At 53.0% G+C, this 22,412-nt stretch overlaps 1 protein-coding gene across 6 annotated transcripts in view; it reads left to right on the plus strand.

The window, feature by feature from the left end:
- Window positions 1-290: 290 nt before the first annotated feature.
- The window catches only part of ACOT11 (acyl-CoA thioesterase 11), a 50,628-nt gene continuing 28,506 nt past the window's right edge, over window positions 291-22,412 (plus strand). Inside the window, exons 1-3 of one of the 6 annotated variants that reach the window (XM_033114411.1) lie at window positions 291-476; window positions 1,061-1,163; window positions 6,024-6,116. Coding sequence is in view for 1 of the 6 variants with exons in the window: in XM_033114408.1 (XP_032970299.1) it covers window positions 7,571-7,699 (129 nt within the window). In the remaining 5 variants the exon portion in view is untranslated. Of the gene's footprint in view, window positions 477-1,060; window positions 1,164-6,023; window positions 6,117-7,529; window positions 7,700-14,086; window positions 14,098-17,491; window positions 17,559-22,412 lie in introns of those variants that run through there. The other 5 variants (XM_033114410.1, XM_033114409.1, XM_033114412.1 and 2 more) reach the window with 5 other exon arrangements.

The raw sequence follows: 22,412 nt of genomic DNA on the forward strand, positions 1-22,412 counted from the left end.
TACTTTTCATTCATGTGGGGCTGGATTAGCAGTAACAGGGTGGGGCTTTGGCACCAGGGAGCCTACCCCACTCCACGTGGACCCACCAGGTTCAGCGCCACGTTTCTGCCTTTGCCGGGTGCCTGAGATTGACGCCTGCTTCGCGGGGCGGAGTGTCTGGCGCCAGCCCTGGTGCCCTACCTCTTTGTGATCCGCAGGATAGGCAGCCCTGGGGCCGCCCCACCCGTGTGGGCGAGGGGAGGGGAGGGGACCAGTCTCGCCCAGGAACTCGCCCGTCTGCCCCCGCCTGTACCTCTGCTCCCGCGCTTCCTGCGCCTGCCTCCAGCTTCCTGCAGCGTTTCCCTTAGACTCTGCTCTAGGACCTGGGTTGCCTGTTTCAGAGCCTCTCCCCGCGGACCCGTTTCTCTGCCGTCCCCAGCGGACTCCCCTGGCCTCGGCCCTGCAAGCTGTTGGGTCTAGAGTGTCCCACCACTTGGGTAAGGGCCCAGCTAGCTTCCCGCAGCCCCTCCCCCATCTCCCTGCCTCGGACGGGCCACTTTCCCTGGATCCTCCTGCTGCCGGCTCCTCCTCCGTCCAGCAACCCCCTTAGCAGAACTGCCTCTACCCGGTTGCTGGGCTCCAGACAAGCCAGATGGTGCCTGGCACACTGGTGTTTGCGCAGGCTGGGGCAGAACGCATCTGGGATTTGAGCTGGGATAGGTGGGCCTCTCACCAGGATGGTGGAGGCTGGCCCTGGGGAGGGCCTAGGGGCACAGGACTCAGAGTCCGGAGAGTGCAGCCACTGTTGACTCACTTGGGCATAGGGTGGGGTGAGGTAATATGAGCCCATGTTGTGAGCAGCTTTCCTGAAAGGGCCCAATCCAGGGTGTCAGGCTCGGTCCAGGCCCCCCAGTAGCTGGACCAAGGAGGCGTTCAGTCCCCACAGTAGGAGGTGGTGAGAGGGGGAAGGGAGGGCACGGTTGAGCCCCCCTGGACAGGATGGAATTCAGGACTGACTGGACAGCATCCTCAATCTGGCCTCCATGACTTCTTAGCATTCCCTCCTCTCCATCTCCACCAGGTGACGTCTTCTCTCCCCTGGACCATTGAACTGGCTTCTCACTGCTCTTCTAGTTCAGCTTTTCCTTAAAGGGCTGTGGTTCTGAGAGAGGCCTGGCCTGGAGGTATTAATAACATTTACTTCCCCTCTACTTCCTCTCTTGCTGGTATCACTACCCCCCTTCCTTTGTTCCTCCTTCTTGTCCCACTACCCAGGTCTCCCACGACTTCCTTTATTCTGTCATGCCATGCCCAGGGAGCCCCCAGAAGGAACTAGGAGTATTCAGCTTGAAGGACAGGAGAGGATGACCATTCTTGCATTTATTCATTAACTTATTCATTCACACAAGTATTTACTTCCATTCACTCACACATTCCTTCATTCTTCCCCATTCATTGACTCGTTTCTTCATTCTCTGGGCACTGACTGAGCATCTACTCTGATCAAGGCCCTGAGTGTTTGGCGGGAGGGGGGCAGGATAGTCTGATGAATCATTACCATCCTTGCTGCCAGCTTGCTCAAGGTCAACAAGGAGAAATCAGCACAAATCAGCCCAACTGAAGAGAAAAAGCAACGTGGGAGAGAAATAACAGGCAGTGAAGAGGAATAAAGGGCTGTGAAGTGTGTGTGTGTTTGTGTGTGGGGATTAAGGGTACAGAGGAGGAGGATGCAATTTCTAATTAGGAGGGGCCCAGAGGACTTCTTGGAGGTGGTGTCATTTGAGCTTGGCCTTGATGAGGGCAGGGTGTGGATACAGAGTTATATAGTATTAGAGAGCATCAGAGTGGTGGGAACAGCAGGAACAGAGGAAACCCCAGGTGTGTGAGGCACTAGTGGGAAGCTCCGTTCATGGCTTGGGAAGATTAGAAATAAGTCTGGACAGAGAGTGTCGTGCAGGGTGTCAGGCGAGGTCTTTGGGGTCTCTGGTCCCGCTCCCCACACAAGAACGCAGGACATAGTGAGGCCAAAAAGGAACACCCACGGAGCCATAGGTAGGGGAGTCATACCACACTATACTCTCACTGGCGGCTGGGTTGGAGACACAGGAACCAGGAGCAACACAATTCTCAACCCTCACTGCGCCGCTTGCAGACTCAGCCACCATCTTCTTGCTAGCTCCCCCTTTTTCCTGCTAGCCTAGCCACGGCAGTTATATTCATGGCTAATGGCTCACTGGTTACAGCTGACGGCCAACTAGCCACAGCTGATGGCCATTTGATCACAGTCGATGGCCATTTACTACCTGAGCCAGCACCTTTCTATGTGAGGCCGAGAGCCTGGAAACTGCTTTTTGGGGCTCTGTCCCCACACTCCACCCCTACAGGGTCTCGCCTCACAATCTACGCGACAAGCGTCTTCCGCGAGGGGCCCTGTGCGAGGAGCCTGGAGGTGAAAGCTATTTCCTGGACACAGCCAAGCTCCCCGGGCACAGCCAGGGTTTCTCAGGGCACCACCAGTACTTCTGGGCACAGCCAGACTTCCTGGACTTCTTAGGGTACCACTAGTCTCCCCGGGCACAGCCAGGGTTTCTCTGGGCACCACCAATACTTCTGGGCACAGCCAGACTTCCTGGACTTCTTAGGGTACCACTAGTCTCCCCGGGCACACGAGGGCCTCTCAGGGCACTGCCACTCTCTCTGGACACAGCCAGACTTCCTGGACTCAGCCAGGGCTTCTCAGGGCACTGCCACTCTCTCTGGACACAGCCAGACTTCTGGACACAGCCAGGGCTCTCAGGGCACTGCCACTCTCTCTGGGCTCAGCCAGACTTCCTGACACAGCCAGGGCTCTCAGGGCACTGCCACTCTCTCTGGGCCTCTCAGGGTACCGTGCTGGAACAACAGCGGCTCACAGTCAAGGTGCTTACATATTCTCGATGGTGGCCGGTCAAGACACAAAAGCAAACATCCGCCAGTTCCACTACATGGCTGTATGTTCCCAAACAAATAGTCAAGCTGTCCATTAAATTAGGGATGGAAGGCAATTCCCCATAGTCCATAGTCATTCGCCAGGGCCGTCCAGGGGGTGAGGGACGACCTTGACCTCACCCTCAGCTCCCAAGGAGGACTCAGCAAGCGTTTCCTCCTGGGACTACAAGTCCTGCATCCGGGCTGTCTCAGCAAGCACTTCCCAGCTCACAGGGCCGCAACAACCTTCACTTTCTCTGGCCTCTGCTGGTTGGGGAACCGTCCACGTCTTTCCACCCCTCCACGGGGTTCCAGCTCTCAGGCAGCTGCTCCTCCTGGTCTTCCTGCAACTGAGTGTTCATATACACAAACTGCTCCACTGCCCTTCGGGAAGCTTTGGCCGACACCGTACCCTGCTCGCTGCGCCATGTGTAGTGCAGGGGATCCTGCCGACTACGCCATGTGTCGTGCGGGAAGGCCTGCGGGGTCTGTGGGGTCTCTGGTCCTGCTCCCCACACAAGAACGCAGGACATGGCAAGGCCAAAAAGGAACACCCACAGAGCATAGATGGGGGAGTCATACCACTATACTCTCACTGGTGGCTGGGTTGGAGAAACAGGAACCAGGAGCAACACAATTCTCAACCCTCACTGTGCCGCTTGCAGACTCAGCCACCATCTTCTTGCTAGCTCCCCCTTTTTCCTTTTTGCTACTAGCCTAGCCATGGCAGTTATATTCATGGCTAATGGCTCACTGGTTACAGCTGACGGCCAACTAGCCACAGCTGCTGGCCATTTGATCACAGTCGATGGCCATTTACTACCTGAGCCAGCACCTTTCTATGTGAGGCCGAGAGCCTGGAAACTGCTTTTTGGGGCTCTGTCCCCACAGAGAGGCCAGGGTCAGGCAGAGGGTAGGATGTGTGCTCCCACATCTCTGCCATTGTCACAGGCCAGGGAAACAGCTTTGTTCTGGGTGACCCAGAGCCATGGTCATGAGGTGATGGCAAGACCCTTCTGGCTAGTAGAGCTCTTTAATTGTATAGGCAGCCTTAGAGGGAGTGAGCTCTTCAATCGTGGAGTTACGTAAGTGAAGGCTGGGACACCAGGGGTGAGTGTGGAGGGGGGAGAGCTGTCGCTTCTGGCCCATGGACAGTGCTGAAAGCAGGAGCTGGAGTATATGATGTCAGAGGTCCCTTTCTCCCCAGAAAGTCTGTGGTCCGAACTGGGAAGGCCAAAGTTCCAGCAGAGGGAATTCCTGGGAGTTTGATTATTTATTCACACATTCATTCCCTCATTTGCCCCTGTGCTCACCAACTCCTTCCTTCCTTCCTTCCTTCCATCCATCCTTCCATCCGTCACTTAGTCACTAAACCCTTGCTCGGGGCAGACCCTGTGCCAAGGACTCAGAGGATTCCGAGGAGGTCCCAGTCTGATGGGGGAGACAAACTGTGGCATGCCTTACAGTGACAATGCTGAGTCACCGTGGAATATAGATGGAGATTATTTCATGGTGTTTTTGCCACTGAGTGTGGAGGTAGAGCTGGGAGAGAGACATGAACAATGAACGCAGACATTTATCCTCCAGCCAGGAAGGCCCATCGGGGGAGTCAGATGAAGAATGTAGTGGGAAAAGAAGTGTTTGCAGGAGAAAAGCCTCCGGGTTGACAGGGCTGAAGAGGCAGGCTTTCTGCAGATGTGGCACACCCTAGAGGCCCACTCAAGGACCTTTGGCTAAGGGCATCACAAACTCATCCCACACCAGAAATGAGCGTAGTGGAGAATTCTCTCTAGAGAATTCCTTGGTCAGCATAAACTGTAAGCAGATTGTGTAGAGTGGTGGTTAAACCTGTGGGTTCCTGACTTAGGTCAGGGTTCAAATTCTGGTTAACTCATGTTAACTGTGACTTTGGACAAATCACTCTTTACCTCCGTTCTTTTGTCCTCTGTAAGAGAATACTAATCATAGTACCTTCCTCTTCGGGCGAGGCCCAAAGCTGGTAAGGCACACGAAGTGCTTGCACAGTGCTGGGTGTGTGAGAAGGGCTATAATGACAATGACAGTGAGGGTGATGGCGGTGAGATATACTATCAAGAGCTGCCTGTAAAATCTCTGGGCCTCAGGCTGTAAAACGGAGGGCTGACCTAGCTCACTGAACCAGCGGCATCAGCATGTTAGAGACGCAAATTCCTGGGCTCTCCTGAAGCTCTGCTGGAGACAAGGCCCAGCAATCTGTTTTTAACAAGCCCTCCAGGTGGTTCTGATACAGGCAGAAGTTTGAGAACCACTGACTTAGCTATCACTTGAGACCTCTCCTCGGTCTGCCTTTCCAGGACGATGGTTCATCCAGGTGTGTTTTATGTTTCCTGCATTTAAGATCCTGGTCTGGGGGCTGGTGGGGAGGGGGCGCAGAGAGGAGTAAGATGTGGTCTTAGCCCTCAGGGGGCTCCGGGGCGAGTTGGAAAAGGGAGGCAGATATCCATGGAAATATTCACTGGGGTAACATACCAAACAGAACTGCTGAAGAGATACAAAAATCATTTCTGTAATAAATAGTAGAGAGGAGAGACGTTTGTGGGCTGGAGGGGTCTCTGCAGAAAGATCTAGCCCTCTGTTGCTTGTTTCTGGTAATAATATTGATTGAACCTTGCTGGAAATCCTGTTATAAGTCTAACGGAAGCCTCTCTTCTTTTATGCCTCGTGGAGTGGGGTGGACAGGGCTCTAGACTTGAGGTCAGGAGTGATGATTCTAGACAACTTCCTCACTGTGTGACTTAGTGGGGCTCACTTTTCATTTCTGGGCCTTAATGTATCCATCTGTAAAATGAGGAGACTAGACTGAGTCCAGTGCGTCTGAGACATTATGGTTCTCTGGAGAGAGGGTAGGGTTGGGGACCAGGAGGAGCTCTCTGAGTTGCCTTTCCTTCATCTGCATAGTGAGGGACCTGAGGTTGTCCTGGCTGCCTGCCTGAATCCAATGAGATTGTGGATTGAGTGAGATGAGCTGTCCCCTCTCTGGGCTGATTTCCTTACCAGTCCAGGGTGGTCTCATGACACCTGTCCTTTTTACCTCACAGGGCTTTTATCGTGTCGACCACGTTCTTCATTCTCAGAGGCTTGTTGGTGCCTGGCATTAGAAGCCCTCTTCGACGGATCCCCAGCTTCTTCCTGTAAGTTGAGGATCCTCACTGCCTATGAGGGCATCCTGTTCTGTTCCTGTTAGGCCTTCCCTCTCAGCCCTCTTCTCAACCTATCCAAACTTATTCAGTCTCCAGGCTAGCTCTAGTACTACCTCCTCCAGGAAGCCTCCGAGCTTGCCCCAACCCTCAGTGCCATCCTTGGGCCATCTTGCAGTCTTTCTGGTGTGACTTTAAATTCTCATTTTCAGATAGTGAACTGCTGACAGACCATAAGCAATTGGAGGGCAAGGCATGAGCTCCTAGGGATGGACATTGGAGTCCTTGACTCCTAAGCGGGGAGGGCCAGAGACAAGAGGGAGCATGCCCAAAGCCACATAACAAATTATGTGAAAGAACCCGGCCCAGAACTCATGTGTCTCAGCCCCAGGGGGAGACAGTGTTAGATATGTGGTGAGGAAACGAGAGGCAACAGTACAGAGGAAAGGGTAGCGGCCTCAGACTTGGGCTGACCTCTGTTGCAGCATGGCTCTGCACTCAACAGCTGTGCCACCTGGGCCATGTCACCTACCCTCCCCAAGGGACTCCCTGTGGCATTGGAATGAGGACTAGTATGAGGCCTGGCACACAGTAGGTGCTGAGTTACTGTAAGGAACTCGTTCTTCCTCCCAGGCCACTTGTCCATCCCAGCTCCTCGGCCTAGAACTCTGCCCCCCTTCATCTCTTAACCGCCAAGCACTTTAGTTTATTGTCCTGTCGTGAGCAGTCCAGTGTGAGTGTCAAGGCCTCCTTGTTAAGTCTCTTGCAGGAGTAAGAGGGAGCAGGGGGAATCCTGCTTGTCTCTTCGTCAGTAGTGGCTACAGATGGGTTAGGGTGAGTGCCAGGGGCTGAGCCCTATGGGGCCAATAAGGCAGGATTTAGCAGGTGCCACTTTTAGAAAAGTCATGCCGCCTGTTTTGAGGCAACGAGGGGTGCGCCCTGTTCTTGGCCAGCAGCTGCTGGACGCCAGCAGCCTGGAGGGTGGCACTCCCAAGGGTGAAGAGTACTAGCAGGTGGGTCTGGTGTTTCTCTGGGACACTACTGGCAGCTCCCTGGCCTCCTGCCACCTTCCGTCCTGACCTCTTGTGGACGGATAGAAGCATGGTGCCCGTTCTGTCAGTCTTCCTGGCCCCTGGGAACGACCCCAGAGCCAAGAGACCCCGTGGGGATGATGTCAAAGGCTGGAAGTGGGGGTAACTAAGTTTGGCTGTGGCTGGAAACTAAATGAGTGTCCGGCTAGGTGCCCAGTGGGTGGGTACAGGGCCCCCTGACTTGGCTGTAGCCCAGCTGGCAGCCTCTCTCCTTCCTCTCCACCAGGCGGGCCCAGGAGCCTGCTGTGCCGGGACTCTAGGAGGAGGGGGGCAGAGGGCAATCTGAGTGGAGGCTGGGACCTGGACTCAGGAGGGGCGGGAGCTCAGGAGGAGGAGCAGGAGGAGACACAGCTTCTTATGGAGCTGGAGCCTGGCTGCTGCTCAGGTGACCCACGTCTCTCTCTGTCCGTCTCTCTCCCTCTGAGGCGACCAGCTAGCAGGGTCTCAGCCACAATGATCCAGAATGTCGGAAATCACCTGAGAAGGGTATGCAGGGTGGGCTGGGGGTGGATTGGAGGCAAAGGGGAGGGGACTGGAGGCTGGGAATCCCAAAAGAGAATTGAAGTTTCTATTTTAAGTCAGAAGTTCTATATCTCCTCTCTCATTTTCCACGGGCCATTTTCTAACTCTCTTTTGGAAGGAGAAATTGCAGGACCCCCGGGCTGGTTTATTATAAGCAGCAATCCCCAAACGAGCCCCAGGGGCCGTTAGCAACCCGAGGGCAGGCTGTAGTAAGGGGAGTCATCTTCTGCAAGTTCTTTTTGTCTGGAATGCTGTTCCGGGGATGTGTGTTTCTCCCTCCACCCCAACCCGAGGTCTGTGTGTGTTTCTGCCAGGACATCTGAGCTCTATGGTTGTGTGGTGTTTAACTCGCAGAGTTCAGGGCTCAAAGGCCACGGAGCTGATAGACTATAAGGTTTGGGGTGTGCTTGTGAGGGAGTGTGACTCTGGGGTTCTTGGAGCCGGGGGTTCTTGGGGACAATAACCTCTTGGGAAAAATAAGCACAGGAACAAATGAGGGCTGTTGGAAATGTGTCCTGCAAGGTGACCTTGCAGAGAACTTTCCCCTGGAACCTCTTAACAGGGACTTTCAAGCTGAGATTAGATGCTGAAGCCTGAGACAGACCCAAATCTGTGGGCTTTTGATCTGGTGAACAGAGAAGGGTTCAGGACAAACTGACAGAGGTTATACTGGGCATAGAGGGGTTGTCCTCTGAGGATGTTTTCGGGAAAAGCCTATTTCAAAGGAGCAAGTAAAGAAATCTATCTGTCGCCTCTCTCCATCTGTATGACCGCCACTCAACTCAGACCCAGTGTGGCTTCTCCTTCCTGGGTCCCCTGTCCCACGTCCCACCCCCTCTAATCTACCATCCACTGGAGGGATGCTTCTAAAAAGTAAATGTGATTATTCTTTTCCTTCTCAGATGGCTGCTTCCCTATAACTTTCACATTCCTTACTTGATACAAAAGGATTTTGGTAATCTGCCCCCGCCGACTTCTCCCTCCTCATTCCACCTCGCCCGCCCCTATGCATTCAATATGGCAGCCATCCCGGACTGCTTGTCCCTGCCTCAGTGTACCACCTTTGTTCTCTCCTCCATGCTGTTGTACATAATGCGCTTTCTGCTAGAGTGACCTCTAGTCTCCTGTGGCGCACAGCTAACTTGTCTCCCTGGAAAGGTGCTTCTGAGCCCTCAGTTCCCAGCTCAGAAGCTGCCTCCTCTGGAAAGCTTTCCCAGATTTCTCTCTGTACAGCGAACGTCTCTCTCGGTTTTAGATCCTTCTCACCCTGGATTGTGTGGTAGACACGCATGTCCATCTCTTCCACCAGCCAGTGAGTTCCCCATGGCTGTTCTTAGTGTGCCCAGCACAGTGTTGGGTATGACCAGAGTACCTGGGAATGCTTAATGAATGAATGGGCACAGGCAACTTTGCAGCAAGGCCAAGGGTGGGATCTGAGCAGCAGGGCGTCTTGCTTCTGTTCCCTGAGCATAGAGCAGAAAGCATCTTTCAGGTGGGTAGGGCTGTCTGTTTGTCCTCTTGTGCCGTGTCATCTTTAACCCTTTATGACTCTTTCTCCATTGAACCTCATCAGTAACTGGCGAGAAGGCAGTGGGGGAGGGACATATCACTGTCACAGAGATTACAATATCATTTTATAGAGCAAATTCTTACGTAGAGTTGACAACGCTAGGCACCAGATCATGCGTATATTAACCCATTCATTTCTCTGCGAGGTAGGTAGAGTTATCACCCCATGTCCTAAGTGAGGAAATGGGGGCTCAGAGAGGTTGAGTGACTTGCCCAGGATCACACTGGTATGAAGTAGCAGAGCTGGGATTTGCACTCAGGCAGTCTGGCTCTAGAGTTGCTGAGCTCTTAGGGAACCTGAGGCTTGGCCAGATGAAAGCCGAGAGATTCCAGTTCACACGTCCTGACTTGGAGCCCAGCTGGCATTCTGCTTCCCCCTACTGCCCTCCGCTCCCCACTGAGTGTGGGAGTGGAGGTGGGTGTGGGGTGTGGAAGTTGGGCCCATAAGATGACACCATTTACCTCATTCCAGCTGAGAACACTCTGGCCTGGATTGCCACCTCTGGCCTGTCGCCTGCCTGCCAGGTCTCCTTGGACTCCCCTTGTTCCCTCCTGAATTCCCTAAGTTCCCTAGGAAAATGGGAGGTTTGGGGACTCTGGGTTGTTACCAAAGCTGTTTTTAATGAACAGCAAGCAAACCAGAAAACCCCACCCAGCTCTCTTCACTGGAGACTAAGGTTAAATCAGGAACAGAAGGGAGGCCTGTGTCACAGGGTTGGGGGCCCTTGTCAGTATCTTGTTGTTCTACAGACAGTGGGTGTTTGGAGTCGGAATGTTCTGGCTCTTACCCACCACTGGGTACCCAGCAGGCACTCTGCACATGAAAGTGAATGAACGAGGTGGTGTGTCTGCTGCCAAGCTGGGGCAGGGGGCTGGGGGGAGCACGGAGTGTCTGTCCAGTGGTGCTAGAAAGGTCCTCCTGTCCTGTCTCTCTCAGTGGAGATAATTCTACTTCCCCCATTCAAGGGTCAGTCTATACCCTGCACTGAGTCCCACACCCCTGGTCTGGCAGGGAACTGCTGGCATACGAGTGGGAGGCTGGGAGGCTGGCTGGGTATCTCTGCTCAGCATGAATTCTAGCCCAGCCCAGGATAGCTCCCAGTGGGGTCCAGGTACTTCATTGACTCTGGAAACGAGGATGGGGCTGTTTGTCCAGCTACCCTGAGAACCCTGTGCGGGGGCAGTGCTGCTGACAGGGCGGAGGAAGACCGGAAACAGCGTGTCTGTGCGCTACTCATGTACCCACACACCTACATGCTGCTCACCACCCGCTGCGGTGACGCACTGCTTCACCTTGAACCTGAGGACCGCTGCAGGTGCTCCTCCCCACCCCGGCCGCCCAGTCTCGTAAGGGATCTACTTCACAGTGTAGGGAGTTTTAGGGCACAATGTTTGGTCGCCCTGGATTAGAATTGTATCTTCATCCCATTGCTCACATGTAACATTGGGCTAGGTGCCTCCCCTGTCTGGGTTTCTCTGAGGTCCCCACCAGCCTTGACATCTTTGGGGTCTGGATGTTTGTGAAGTATTTGTGCATCACCTTGAAGTTGGTCCTGATAGTGAAAGGCAGGGGCCACCTGCCTTGAAGACCCCACTGTGTGGTTGTGGAGGGGAGACCCATAGACATAAAATGATGTGCCCTTCATATAGTAGGAGTGCAAAAACTACTGAATGAATGAGTGACCATGGGAGCTTAGAAAGGGCCTGAAGTTGTCTGAGAAGGCTTCCTGGAGGAAGAAGACTCAGACACTCAGCTTCAGCCTATTTAGGAGCCACATTCGAACCCCAGTCTCAGCTGTGGACAGACTCCCTTAGAGTTCTTAGTCTGTCTTAGAGGACATTCCTTTATCATTTAAAACATGGCTCAGCCATTATTTCCCCTTCCACTTCCCCATCCTGCCTGTTCCCAGAATTAATGGCGTTTCCTCAGGAGGTTGTCCTGACTTCAGTTGTTCCATCCATAGGGATTATCATGTGTCAGGTGTTGAGCATACTGTGATGAACCCAGGCTGTTGTATGGAGCTGACAGCTAATGAGGGAGACACAGTGAAAAGGTAGTCAAAGAAATACACAAGGAAAAGCTGTGCTAAGTGCTTTCAATAGTAATAATAGGAGTGAATATGATTAAAGTGCTAGCTATGTGCTAAGCATGCATGAACTCAGTTATTCCTATAACAACTCTGTGAAGTAGATACTGGTATTGTGCCCATATTAAAGATGAAACTGAGACAGAGAGGTTAAGTAACTTGCCCAAGGTCACACAGCCACTTACTGGCTCTGCTGAGATTAAACTCAGAGAACTGAGAACTGTTAGAGAATAATGAGAGAGGTCAGGGGAGAGTTCTCTGAGCAGGTGACAATTGAGCAGAAACCTAGCTGCTGAGAAGGAGGCAACCGTGGGCGGAGCTGGGGGAAAAGAGGGAACAGCATTCATTTGCAGGCTCCAAGGTGGGGGGAGTTTGGTGCATCTGAACTGCTGAATGGAGGCCAGTGTGGCTTGGAGTGGAGCGAGGGCAGAGCAGCTAAAAAGGACTGAGACATGGCTGCCATGTGCTACAGGCTGGGGGTGTGGGCCCTGTAGGCGGGGTTTGGGGTTTGGAATGAGATGGGTTGTATTGTCATGCCCACCAGACTGTGTACTCTCTGAGGACTCTCTGGTCCTCCAGGCTTGGTGCCAAGGTACACGGTCCCTGCACACTGAGCTCAGGAAGCCAGGAAAGCACATCATCATGGTTCCTCTCCTCTGAATGGCCAGTCCCCTGAAGGTCCCATCTGCTTTTCCATCTACCCTGAGACCTCATAATAGGGAGGTGGGCATAGGATCACTCTCCCCCCCAGTACAGATAAGACATGGAGAAATAAAATGATTTGCCTGCATTTGTACAGCTGCCAAGAGACTCAGAACCTCTACCTATGAGGCTGGGACCCTTTTCCAGCCCCTGTCTTGACCTGGAAGGCATCGCTAGCCTCTGTGCACCCAGAATGTGGTTTTACTGTCTGTCATACTTAGACCCACCTCCTCCCAGCGTCCTTTGCTCACTTCACACACCGACAGTGCAGATCCAGGGCGACCTGCCTCCCGTACCTCTCATACATGAGGGTCCAGGGAGGCTGCCCCACCACCCTTCACCTATCCCTTGTCCAGGGGCCGCCAAGCTGGCCTCCCTGGCACCTCTGGATGGCGGCTCACTGCCCTGCCTCACAGTGTCAGTGTCCAGAGACCTGTCTTGGAGACACGAATTCACTTCACCCCTGTAGGCCTCAGTTTTCTCATCTATGAACCAGGTCTGTTCCTGCAGATCTTGCTATAGTATTGGTGAGATGAAAGATTTTGGAGGAACGTAGAACTTGGCACATGATTTGCCATGGTGAATCTTGGTTCTTTTCATCTCATCTGGACTTCAGTTTTCTCAATGGGTTAATGACGGGGTCGGTTGGTCGGATGAGATGGTAACAGTTAGGAGTACCTGCTAAGTGCCAGGCATATTTAAACTTCCCAACAGCTCTGCCAGGCTGCTGGTATTATTCATCTGGCTTTACAGATATGAAAACTCAGGGTCTGGCATTGAGCTGCTTTGAGCTAGTTAGATAATTCCCCGTCTTGTCTGACCCAAGCTGCTGCTGGGCGGGGCGCTGGTGCTGTGGCTCTTCTTGTCCTGGGCCGACCTGGCTGAGCCGAGGAACTGACACTGTTGCCTTATGCCTGCTCTGTCCTGCGGTTCCAGGGACAGATGGTGCTGGCAGCTAGGTCCTCTGCCAGCTCCCTGGCTGTGGGCCTGCGTGCTTCTGCCATTCTCTAGGAGCAGCTTCCTTTCGAGTAGGAGGTGGCATTAGGGCAGTGATGGAAAGGACCAGAGTCTGGTGCTTTGGGGACACAGGGATGAGTCAGACTGGACTGTCGTCAGGTGCCCCCAAGCTGATGGGCAGATAGATGAACAAACTGATGATGACAGCACAGTGTGGCCACAGTGAGGGAAGCCCAGAGGTCTAGGGCGTAGGGCAGGCTCCCGGGAGGAGGTGATGGGTTAGCCCTGAAAGCTTTTCCAGGTTAGGAAGTGTAGTGCAGGTGGAGGAATCCATGTAGGAGATGTAGGAAAGAGCCCATTCCACAAGGAATGGGGAGAGAATTAGGCAGTGACCCCTTGAGGAGTCTCTCCCTGGCCCCCTTGTCCAAGTAATATGTACATCCTGCATGGGGCTTCTTCAATAACAATAATTTGACCTCAGCAAATCAGACATTAAATATTAAGCATCTCTTGATTGTGGTAAGCATTTCACAATGTATAGAGATATCAAAACATGACATTGTGCAACCTAAATACTACAATTTGTTGTCAATCATTATCTCAATAAAGATGGGAAAAAAATTGTAGTGAGGCACTGGGTCTCTACAGAGACGTGGGACCTGGCCCCTGTCCTCAAGGACTTTCTTACTTCCTCACATGTGCGCCCACTTTACAGTCTAGGAAGCATGTGTACATGCTTTACCTTGTCTGGTTGTTCAGAAGCCCAGAGAGTCAGCAGGCGGCCGGCAGCACCTCCCCTGGGGCCCATCACTCAGGATGCCATGCTCACTGTGGGTGGCAGTGCCAAACCCCAGATCTCTCCATTCCTTGGCATTGACCTATTGGTGACCTCTGGAACAGGCTACAATCCTCCCTGGGGTGTGGTCATCCAGGTGTGGCCCTGCTCCCAGGCCTGGAAACTGGTCAGAGGTCAGAAGGGGAGTGGCCCATAGGCCTTTCTAAAGCAGCCTGAGGTTTCCAGCACACTCCAGGGCTGAGCCGAACCAGGTGGGTCTCAACTTCCTTTTGATTCCTTAGGGAGGGAATAGAGAGACCCCACTCCTCCTTCTCTGGGGATGTTGCCTCTGTGAGCTGTGGAAGGGACAGATGGATAGTCTGGAGTCAGAAGACTCCGGCTGGCTCTTGGCTAGTGGGTGGCAGCGACTCCTTTCCCAGCCTCAGTTTCCTCATCTGTAACATGGGACGCAGGGGTAATAATGGTCCCTGTCACTTGAGCCTGCTTTGTGCTAAGCAGGTTAGCTCTCTGTTGGCATTTACACAGAAAAGATGAGTTTTAAAAGATTGAATGGCATACCTACACACCTTGAGAGTCATGGGGTATGTGGAAAAGGGGTGCCTGGAGAGAGGAAGGGGCCTGAGGATTAAATTATTTTTGGGCAAGGGGAGGGACCCTCCCCTGAAGAGAGCGGGAAGGGGGCAAACACAGCACTGCTTCCCCGCACCTCTCCACCCCTGCCCTGAGGGCCTCTGGGATTCTGGGTTTACCTGATCTCCACCGCCCCACCTTGCTTTTGAAGATAAAAGGGGAACTGGGCAGCCAGACTGAGAGAAGGTGTGTCTCACTGTATAAACTGGTTCTGGGACTTCTGGGCCTGCTCAGCCCTGTGGGCCGCAGTGGGGCGATGATGGTGGGGGTGCTGAGATCCCCATAGCCGACTCCCCCTCCAGCTCTTCTCCAGATCTCCTGGAAGGAAGGAGAGTGGAAGCAACCCACAGAGGGTCCCCAAAGTCTCAAACTCTGGCTTAGAAGTCCTGTGGGCTGGTGATTGGATCTCCCTCCAGGACTGGTATCCCCCCAGCAGGACCCCCACTGGGCTCTGGAGTCAGAGAACCCAAGTCCAATCTACCATCTGCGTTTTACTGGCCATGTGTCCTTGGATGGATCTTTCCATGTTCCGTGTCTGAGTTTCCTTTTCCTCAACTGTAGAATGAGAACTCCTGCTTTAGAGTGGTGAGAATTAAAGGATCCCTAAAGACAAGGTCTGGCACACAGTAAGTGCACAATAAACGGCAGCTATCGATTTCTAAAAAGGGATCTTTGAGCGTCTGTGAGGCAGTTCTTGGGCAGGCCCTGGGCTCCAGCAGCTCTCTGGCTCAGGGGGAACCCTCTCCTACTGGCTCTGTCCCATTAGCAGACAAATGAGCTCTAATACCTCCCAGCCTCTCCCCTGTCCCCATGTCCCCTTCCAACTCATCTCTTGTTTCTTTGCTTCCCTTTCCCACAAGTCTCTGAAAGAGTTTTCTGCAGTCCCTGCTTTCACTTCTTTCTATCTCCTGCTTTCTCTAATCCGCTCTCACTGGACTCCTCTTTCTCTGCCCTTCCTCTGCTCCCTTACAGCTTCTCTACCCATCTGCCTGGACCTCTCAGCAGGTGCCCCTCCTGCTCCTTGTGCTCCTCCCCTCTCATCCAATGCTCCTTGTCAGTCCTTTGCAGACTCCTCCTCCCACCTGAGCTCCAAATAGACTGTCTTTGCTCTCTCCTTAGATGATCTCTGTCCTACTTACTATGGCTGTGTGGCTTAGTGGCTTAAACCAGGAACCATATTATCATATCTTGAAATTTTTGGGTCAGCAGTTCAGGCAGGGCTTGGCGGGGTGACTCTTCTGCTCCATGTGGCATTGATGGCGATTACTTGGTGGTATTCAGCTGGTGGACAGGCTGGACTAGGGAGTCCAAGATGGTGTCACTGGTATCTGGCTGGTTGGCATGACTAGCTGGGACTGTTTTCCCAGCACCCACATGGAGCCTTTTCCAAATGATGGTCTCAGGGTGGTCAGATTTCCTACCTTGCAGCTGGCTCCACCAGAGCAAGGGTTCCAAGAGGCACGGGTGGAAGCTAACAGGCTTCTCATGATCTAGTCTCGGAAGTGCCGGTTGAAATGCCACTGTGCGTGACCCAGATTCAAGGGGAGGGGATTAGACTTGACCTGTCATAGAGTAGCAAAGAATTGGCAGCCATACTGGATCACAGGGTGCTGTGGGTCTTAAATGCCCATAAACTCTCATGTATCCAGGTGCAGCCTCTTCTCCAGTGAGCTCTAAACTTGAACTTTCAGTTACCTTCTTGGATATCTCTCTTTAAGTGTTTAAAAATTGTTGATTCCACCCCCTACTTATTTCTCTCCTGGTCTCCCCCAACTCAGTAACCAGCACCATCATCCACCAGCTATTTGTCTAAAGCCTGGGTCCTTCCTGCAGCCTCCCTTTCTCTCACTTTCACAAGTGGACTCCATCGGCAAATCATGCTGGCTCCATGTCCCAAATACTCCCTAGGGCCGTCACCTCTCTGGTCTCCAGTGCCACTAACCCAGCCCAAGCTCCATCATCTCTCCTTGGACTCAGTGGCCCACTGAGGAGTCTCTCTGCTTCTTCTCTCACCGTGAAATCCACCCCCACACAACAGCTAAGTGATCTTAAAATGCAGGTCAGGTCTCCTCACACCCCACTTCCAGCGTCCAGTTCCTCCCATCACGCTTGGAGTAAAATCCAAACTCTACTGGGACCTATAAGATCTTGGGTGACAAAGGCCCTCTCTGTTTCTTTGACTGCATTTCCTACCACACCCCCTCCCTGACAACGCTGCAGCTACCCTGGCTGCCCTGCTGTTCCTCTGGCAGCCAAGGTTGTCCCCATCCCTTCTTGAGATCTTTGCACCCCGTTTCCCTGCCTGGAAGCTTGTGCCCCCAGAGCCTTGACCAATCACCCCTTCTTGTCATTCATTCAGATCTTGGCCATGAAGCCTCCCTGATAACCCAGCCCAAGCTACCTCCTCCCGATCCATCACCTCTTTTTATCACATCTGCTTTTCCTTAGAGCATTTTTCACTCTAAAATGATCTTGTTCCTTTATTTGTTGACTGTCCATGAGAGAAGAGTTTGTGTCTTTGTTCAATGCCATCATCCCAGCACCTAGAAGGAATGAACAGGAGTTTTAAAAGGGATCAGTGTTGATCCCCAGCCAGAATTGTCCTCTTTCTAACCTTGTCCACCCCTGTCTGGTCTTGGTTTTGTACCTTGGTTTTGTACCTAGGACCCTTCGTGTCCTCTGACCCAACTGGTCCTTAGATTTGCAGCCAGAGGCCTGTCACTCAGGCCACAGGTATAGGCCAGCACCTCCCTATCTCTCTTAGGGCCTGGCTGTTCTGTGCCACTCCCTGTTCCCTCTGTTCCCCTTCACAGGGCTGGGCCTCACGCTGCCTACCATACCCCAGAGGGAGGCTGTCTCCTCCCTGCCACGAAATCTTCCCTGCCCTAAACACGCCCCCATTCCGCACCACAGCAGAAGCCTTCAGTAGCCACCGGGTGCCCAGTTTGGTTACAGCAGGAGTTGTCACTGTTGCGTTGTTAACAGATGAAATCATGTGGTTGTTTTTTTCATAAGGAACCATTAAGCTAGAGCCACCCCAGCATGCATACAACTTACAGCAAAGTGACTGCAACGAAAAAAGGTAAATGCAGCCCCACACCATGAATCTTGTTTCTTTTTATCTGCTTGGTTTTATGTTTGTTACAGTATTTCAGGTGGCCATCTATGACTGCCTGTGTCTTCTTCATTCAAGCCATTTGATCAAATGTTGAACAGAGCAGGCAAATGTGGCAGTCCACTGGAGACACCTCCCAGGTTCAACTTCACACATGTTTACTGAGCACTTACCACGTTCTGGGTCTGTGCAAATGAAAACCATGCAAAATATGTCTTTTGTTGCCTCAGTGATCTCTTCCCTTGTGCCTGAAATGTCTTGTCCCCAGTGAACCTGAGCTTGTTTCTAGTGATCTCCACCTTCTATTCTGAGAAGGCATTTCCTTCATGAGGCACCTTAAGCCTCCCCGGGGCCCAGCAGTCCCTGAGTCTGGTTAAACTGTGTGCAGTTAAATATCTGTGGGAGGCCTCTGTGGAGTGCCACAGACTCGGTCCTGTTCAACATCTTGATCCGTGGTTGAAATGAAGCCCTGGTGCTAGACCAATGACACGGTCACCTGGCAGTGATTGCGTAGAATGGGGTGGAAAGGCCCATTTCAGCGCCACCATTGCTGGGAGCTTCCCTGCAGCTCTCCTGTCCACCTGAAGGTGGGTCTTCATCCTTAAGCTTGGTGAAGGCTCTGCAAAGGCTGCCTGGGGTCACGGTGGATGTCTCTTATCCCTGAGGACCTGTGCAGGCTCTTCCTGGCTCGGATGCTTTCCTGTGTCATTCAACAATGCCTCGCTTTTTAACAACATGAAGAGCTGACATTTTTTAAGCGCTTTCAAAGGATCTGATCCTGTTCTAAGCACCTTGCACATATAACCTCATTGAATCCTCTCTATGATATTATTATTCCCATTTTATAGATGTGGAAAGTGAGGCTGTGGATGGCTTATATGAACGGCCTAAGGTTATCCAGGGAGACGGGAGGAGCTCGGATTCCCACACAGCTTTGTGTGCTGGGCCTTGCTCTGCCTTCCTGCCAGCCCCCTGGGCCTTCCTGTTTTTTATCTTCTCTCTCTGTAGCCTGCTCATGATTTCTTCAACAAAACTTTCTTGTGGGCTCAGATTCCTCTGAGACAGTATAGGGCGCATGATGGTGGGGTAGGACCAGGACAGGTACCTTGCGGCCAGAGAGCTTGAGGCTGAGGCTGGAGTAGGGTAAGTGCCCAGTGGGGAGCTGGTGACAGGCCTGCTCAGCTCAGTTCAGCAGCCGCTGCCAGAGAGGGACCTGGCCAGCCCTGGGGCTCACCCTTAGACCTGGGGACTATGGACCTTAGAAGCAGCCCCTGGAGGGTGGGTGTCACGTTGCTAGGCCTCATTCTGAGGCCTGGTCCACCCCTCACACGGGTAAGGAAATGTATTCATGGATGTCAAATCCAGCTCTGCTGAGGAATGATTTCTTGAACACATTGGGGGTTAAAGTTGGTGTGTTGTTCAGGGAAAGCTGGGTAAGAAGACAGGAGGATTGCAGACCTGGGCAGCAGGAGAATGGGGCTGTCTGGTGCCTTGAGTGCAGGGGATGTCACCCCTGAGGTGCTGCCTGAAGAGGAGCATGGGTAGGGTGGGGGTTGTGGGAGGACACCATCCCTCTGCAGAAGGGGCCTGCAAGGGCTGCAGGAGTGGCTGGGCCTCCAAGGGGCCACCCTACGTGCTGCCAGCTTCCTGGGGCAGGAAGTCCCAGCTGTGGCCAGAATCCTGCAGGGCTGAGAGGAGCAGCTCAGGCCTGAGGAATGTATGCAGCCTGGGAGGTTGAGAGGGGCCCCTTTCCTGCTTCCGTTACTTCTCTCTGGGGGGGAGGAGGAGTGAGGGAGAGAGAGAGAGAGAGAGAGAGAGAGAGAGAGAGAGAGAGAAGAGAGAGAGAGGTGCTTTTCCTCTCTTCTAGTTGCTCTGTTCCCTTCTAGTTGCCTCTGTTCTTTGACCTCATGGTTTTTCTATTCTCTCTCTCTTTTCAGTCCCTCTTTTTCCCTTCTTGCTCTATCTCTGTAACTTCTCTCTTCTTCTCCCCCTTTCCCTCTTCTCGTTCTCTCTCCCTCTCCCTTGCCTTCCTGGAGGGGACTTGTGATGCTTGTAGCTTGTGTGCCCAGCTCCAAGGTTAAACATGGTTGTTGGCAGGATGGCCGGGCCTGACACATCACCTGGCCACCCGTTGCCATGGTGACCCAGAGGCAGTGTCAAGCAGCAGCCTTAGCTGTCTGGCAGGGAGGGAATGAAGGACTCTGATGAAGAGAAAGGCTGGGCCTGTTTTTCACAGTTCCTGAAGGGCCCACCCCACTGCCAAGAGTTCCAGCATGTGGGTGTTGCTTGTGAATGTAGATTCCAGGTTGGGTGCTATCAGAGCAGCTCTCCTGAAGGGCCACAGGTGCTATCAGAGGGATCAGGGCCAGTGACTGGGACCAGTTGGACTTAGGGTCGGATTGCCTGTGTTCAGATCTCCTGCCTCTTCGTGGGGTCTGCTGGAGGTAGGGGATGGGATGTGGCAAATAGCCCCAAGGGCGGAAGCCACAGGGAGGCAGCTGGCAGCTGTGTGGAGGGAATGGAAGAACTCTGACAGGCAGACCTGGTCCTCAGTGGAAGGGTCTATGTCATAAGGGAGTGAACCTCCTGTCTCTGGGAACGAGCAAGCTCGTGTTGGAAGCCACTGGAGGGAGCCTGGTAGGTGAGATTCCTATGCCTGAGAGGGGCATATCTATCTGACTAGGAGGTTTCCTCACACTCCTGAGAGTTGCGGATTTACAAAGTCCTGTGTTCAGCTCACAAAGAGCTTGCAGTTTCCTCACTGGAGGTGGCCACCTCATAGGCTTCTAGGCCTTGAGTACCCAGTAGGACAAGTGCCTTGGCTCTGGACTGTGCTGGGAGGAGGTATTGATAACGTCACCGTTTCCTGCAGAGGATGTGAGGATGGACAGAGCATCCCTGTATAGGTCCCAGCCTGGCCTGTATGGTGAGGAAGGGCCGTGCCTGGCATTAATGCCTGGGATGTAGCAATAACTACTTTGCCCGTCAGATGAGACAGGCAGTTACAGCAAAGTGGCCAAGCAGCCTCAGCCTTTGAGTTAAACAGACTTGGTTCAAGTTCCAACTCTGCCCTTTACTGGCTGTGTGATTGTGTGTGTGTCTATGTGCAAGTTACTTCCCCTTTCTGAGCCTCTGTTTTTCCATCTATAAAATGGGAATAATAATAATAACATTCAACGATTAGGGCCATGTGAAGATTGAATGAGGTAAGGCATAGAAAATGCTTATAGCACAGTGCCTGGCACGTATTAAATATTTAAGCAAGGGAGACAGATTGTTCTCAATCTCATCTGCACACCTACCCTTTCAATTTTATAAAGGAGGAAGCTGGGGCCAGAGAGATGAAAAATCTTTCTCATGTCTCATTGGTCTTTACTTATGGGGCATACTGCTGGGACAGCACCTAAATAATACAGAGAAAAGGTGAGGGTGTTCGTTGAGGTTAAGTTGAACCCCCAGCCCCCCAGTTCCAGTCCCTTATCCCACAGGTTCTGCACACATACCCACAGGCCCCTGCTGCCCCTGGGTGTAACAGCACCTCCTAAGTCACCCCCAGTTCCATTGCTGTCTTCCCACCTAGACCTTGGCTCTGTGAGGATGGGGACCCACTCAGGCCTGTCCACTCAGGCTTATCCACTCAGGCAGCCCCTGCTCAGACTCTCAGGAAGTGCCAGAATAAAAGGAGGGCAGAACCTTTGCGATTTACAAAGCACTTTCCATATGTCCCCTTCTTTGCACCTCAGGACAACTCTGCAAAGTACTTATTCACGTCACTCTACAGACGAGGAAATGGGCTTGTGGGGGTACTCAGCTGTTCTTGAACACATGACTAACTGGATGAAGGGGGAAATGAGTTGGCTGCCACCCCTGTGTTTCTGAGGGTAGATCTGGGGTTGGCATGTGGCTGCAGAAGCCGCGGTCCCACGCTGCCTCCCTTCTCCACATTTCCATTTCCCCAACGGTGAAACACGAAGGCTGCTGGAGTCTGTGGTGATTTAGGAAAGACAAGCCCTAGTCCAGCCCCACTGATCCATCCTCCCCAGCCTGCTGGAAAGGATGCCCCCTCACGTGCACATGGCACTTCACAGTTAGCTGGGTGCCTTTAGTTTGGGGAGCTCTTTGGGTTCTCACACTACTCTTGGATGAGGTGGAGTGGGGGTGTTTGTCACAGTTTCTCAATAACTTATCCAAGGTCTGCCTGACTCCAGGCCTTTTACTTAAGACCTTGGACCGGTAGCGCCCCCATGCCTCAGTTTTCCCAGCCATACAAGCAGGCAGTTGTCCTCCGTACTGGCATGGTGAAGGAAAGGGCTGCTGTGCAGGTAGAGGCAGGAGGTCTGCACTGAAGCCCAGCTCTGTGGTGCAGAGCAGGGGGACGTTGGACAGGACTTGGGACGTCTCTGGGCTCGGGTCCCCTGTGTACCTCGCCAATGACAACACCGCAAATATGTGCACATGGGTTAGATGGGTTAGGAATGGAAAAGCATTCAGGAAATGCCCTCTCCCTGCGCTGGCTCCTGGCAGGCTCCTCCCTGGGGCAAGGGAGTTCTGAGGACCTGGATGAGGGTAGGTGTCAGATTTCAAACAAGGTTATTTTTTACCCTGGGGGTGTGGAGGGAGCCAGGTGATGTTCAGGCTCTCTGTTCTAGAATGGGGTGAAGGGGCAGGGGTGGGAGCCCGGCCTCTCGTGGGGAACCTCTCTTGACCTCATGGCCTGTGTTCTCCCTGCCTATGTGGGCTGATAGTAGTGGGAATCCGGGACTCACTGAACAAACTCATTTGTTTGGTCCATGAAGGCTCTGTGCCGGACCTCATGCGAGA

This window comes from Rhinolophus ferrumequinum, chromosome 9 (assembly GCF_004115265.2).
Source record: "Rhinolophus ferrumequinum isolate MPI-CBG mRhiFer1 chromosome 9, mRhiFer1_v1.p, whole genome shotgun sequence".
In the NCBI taxonomy this organism is placed as follows: domain Eukaryota; kingdom Metazoa; phylum Chordata; class Mammalia; order Chiroptera; family Rhinolophidae; genus Rhinolophus; species Rhinolophus ferrumequinum.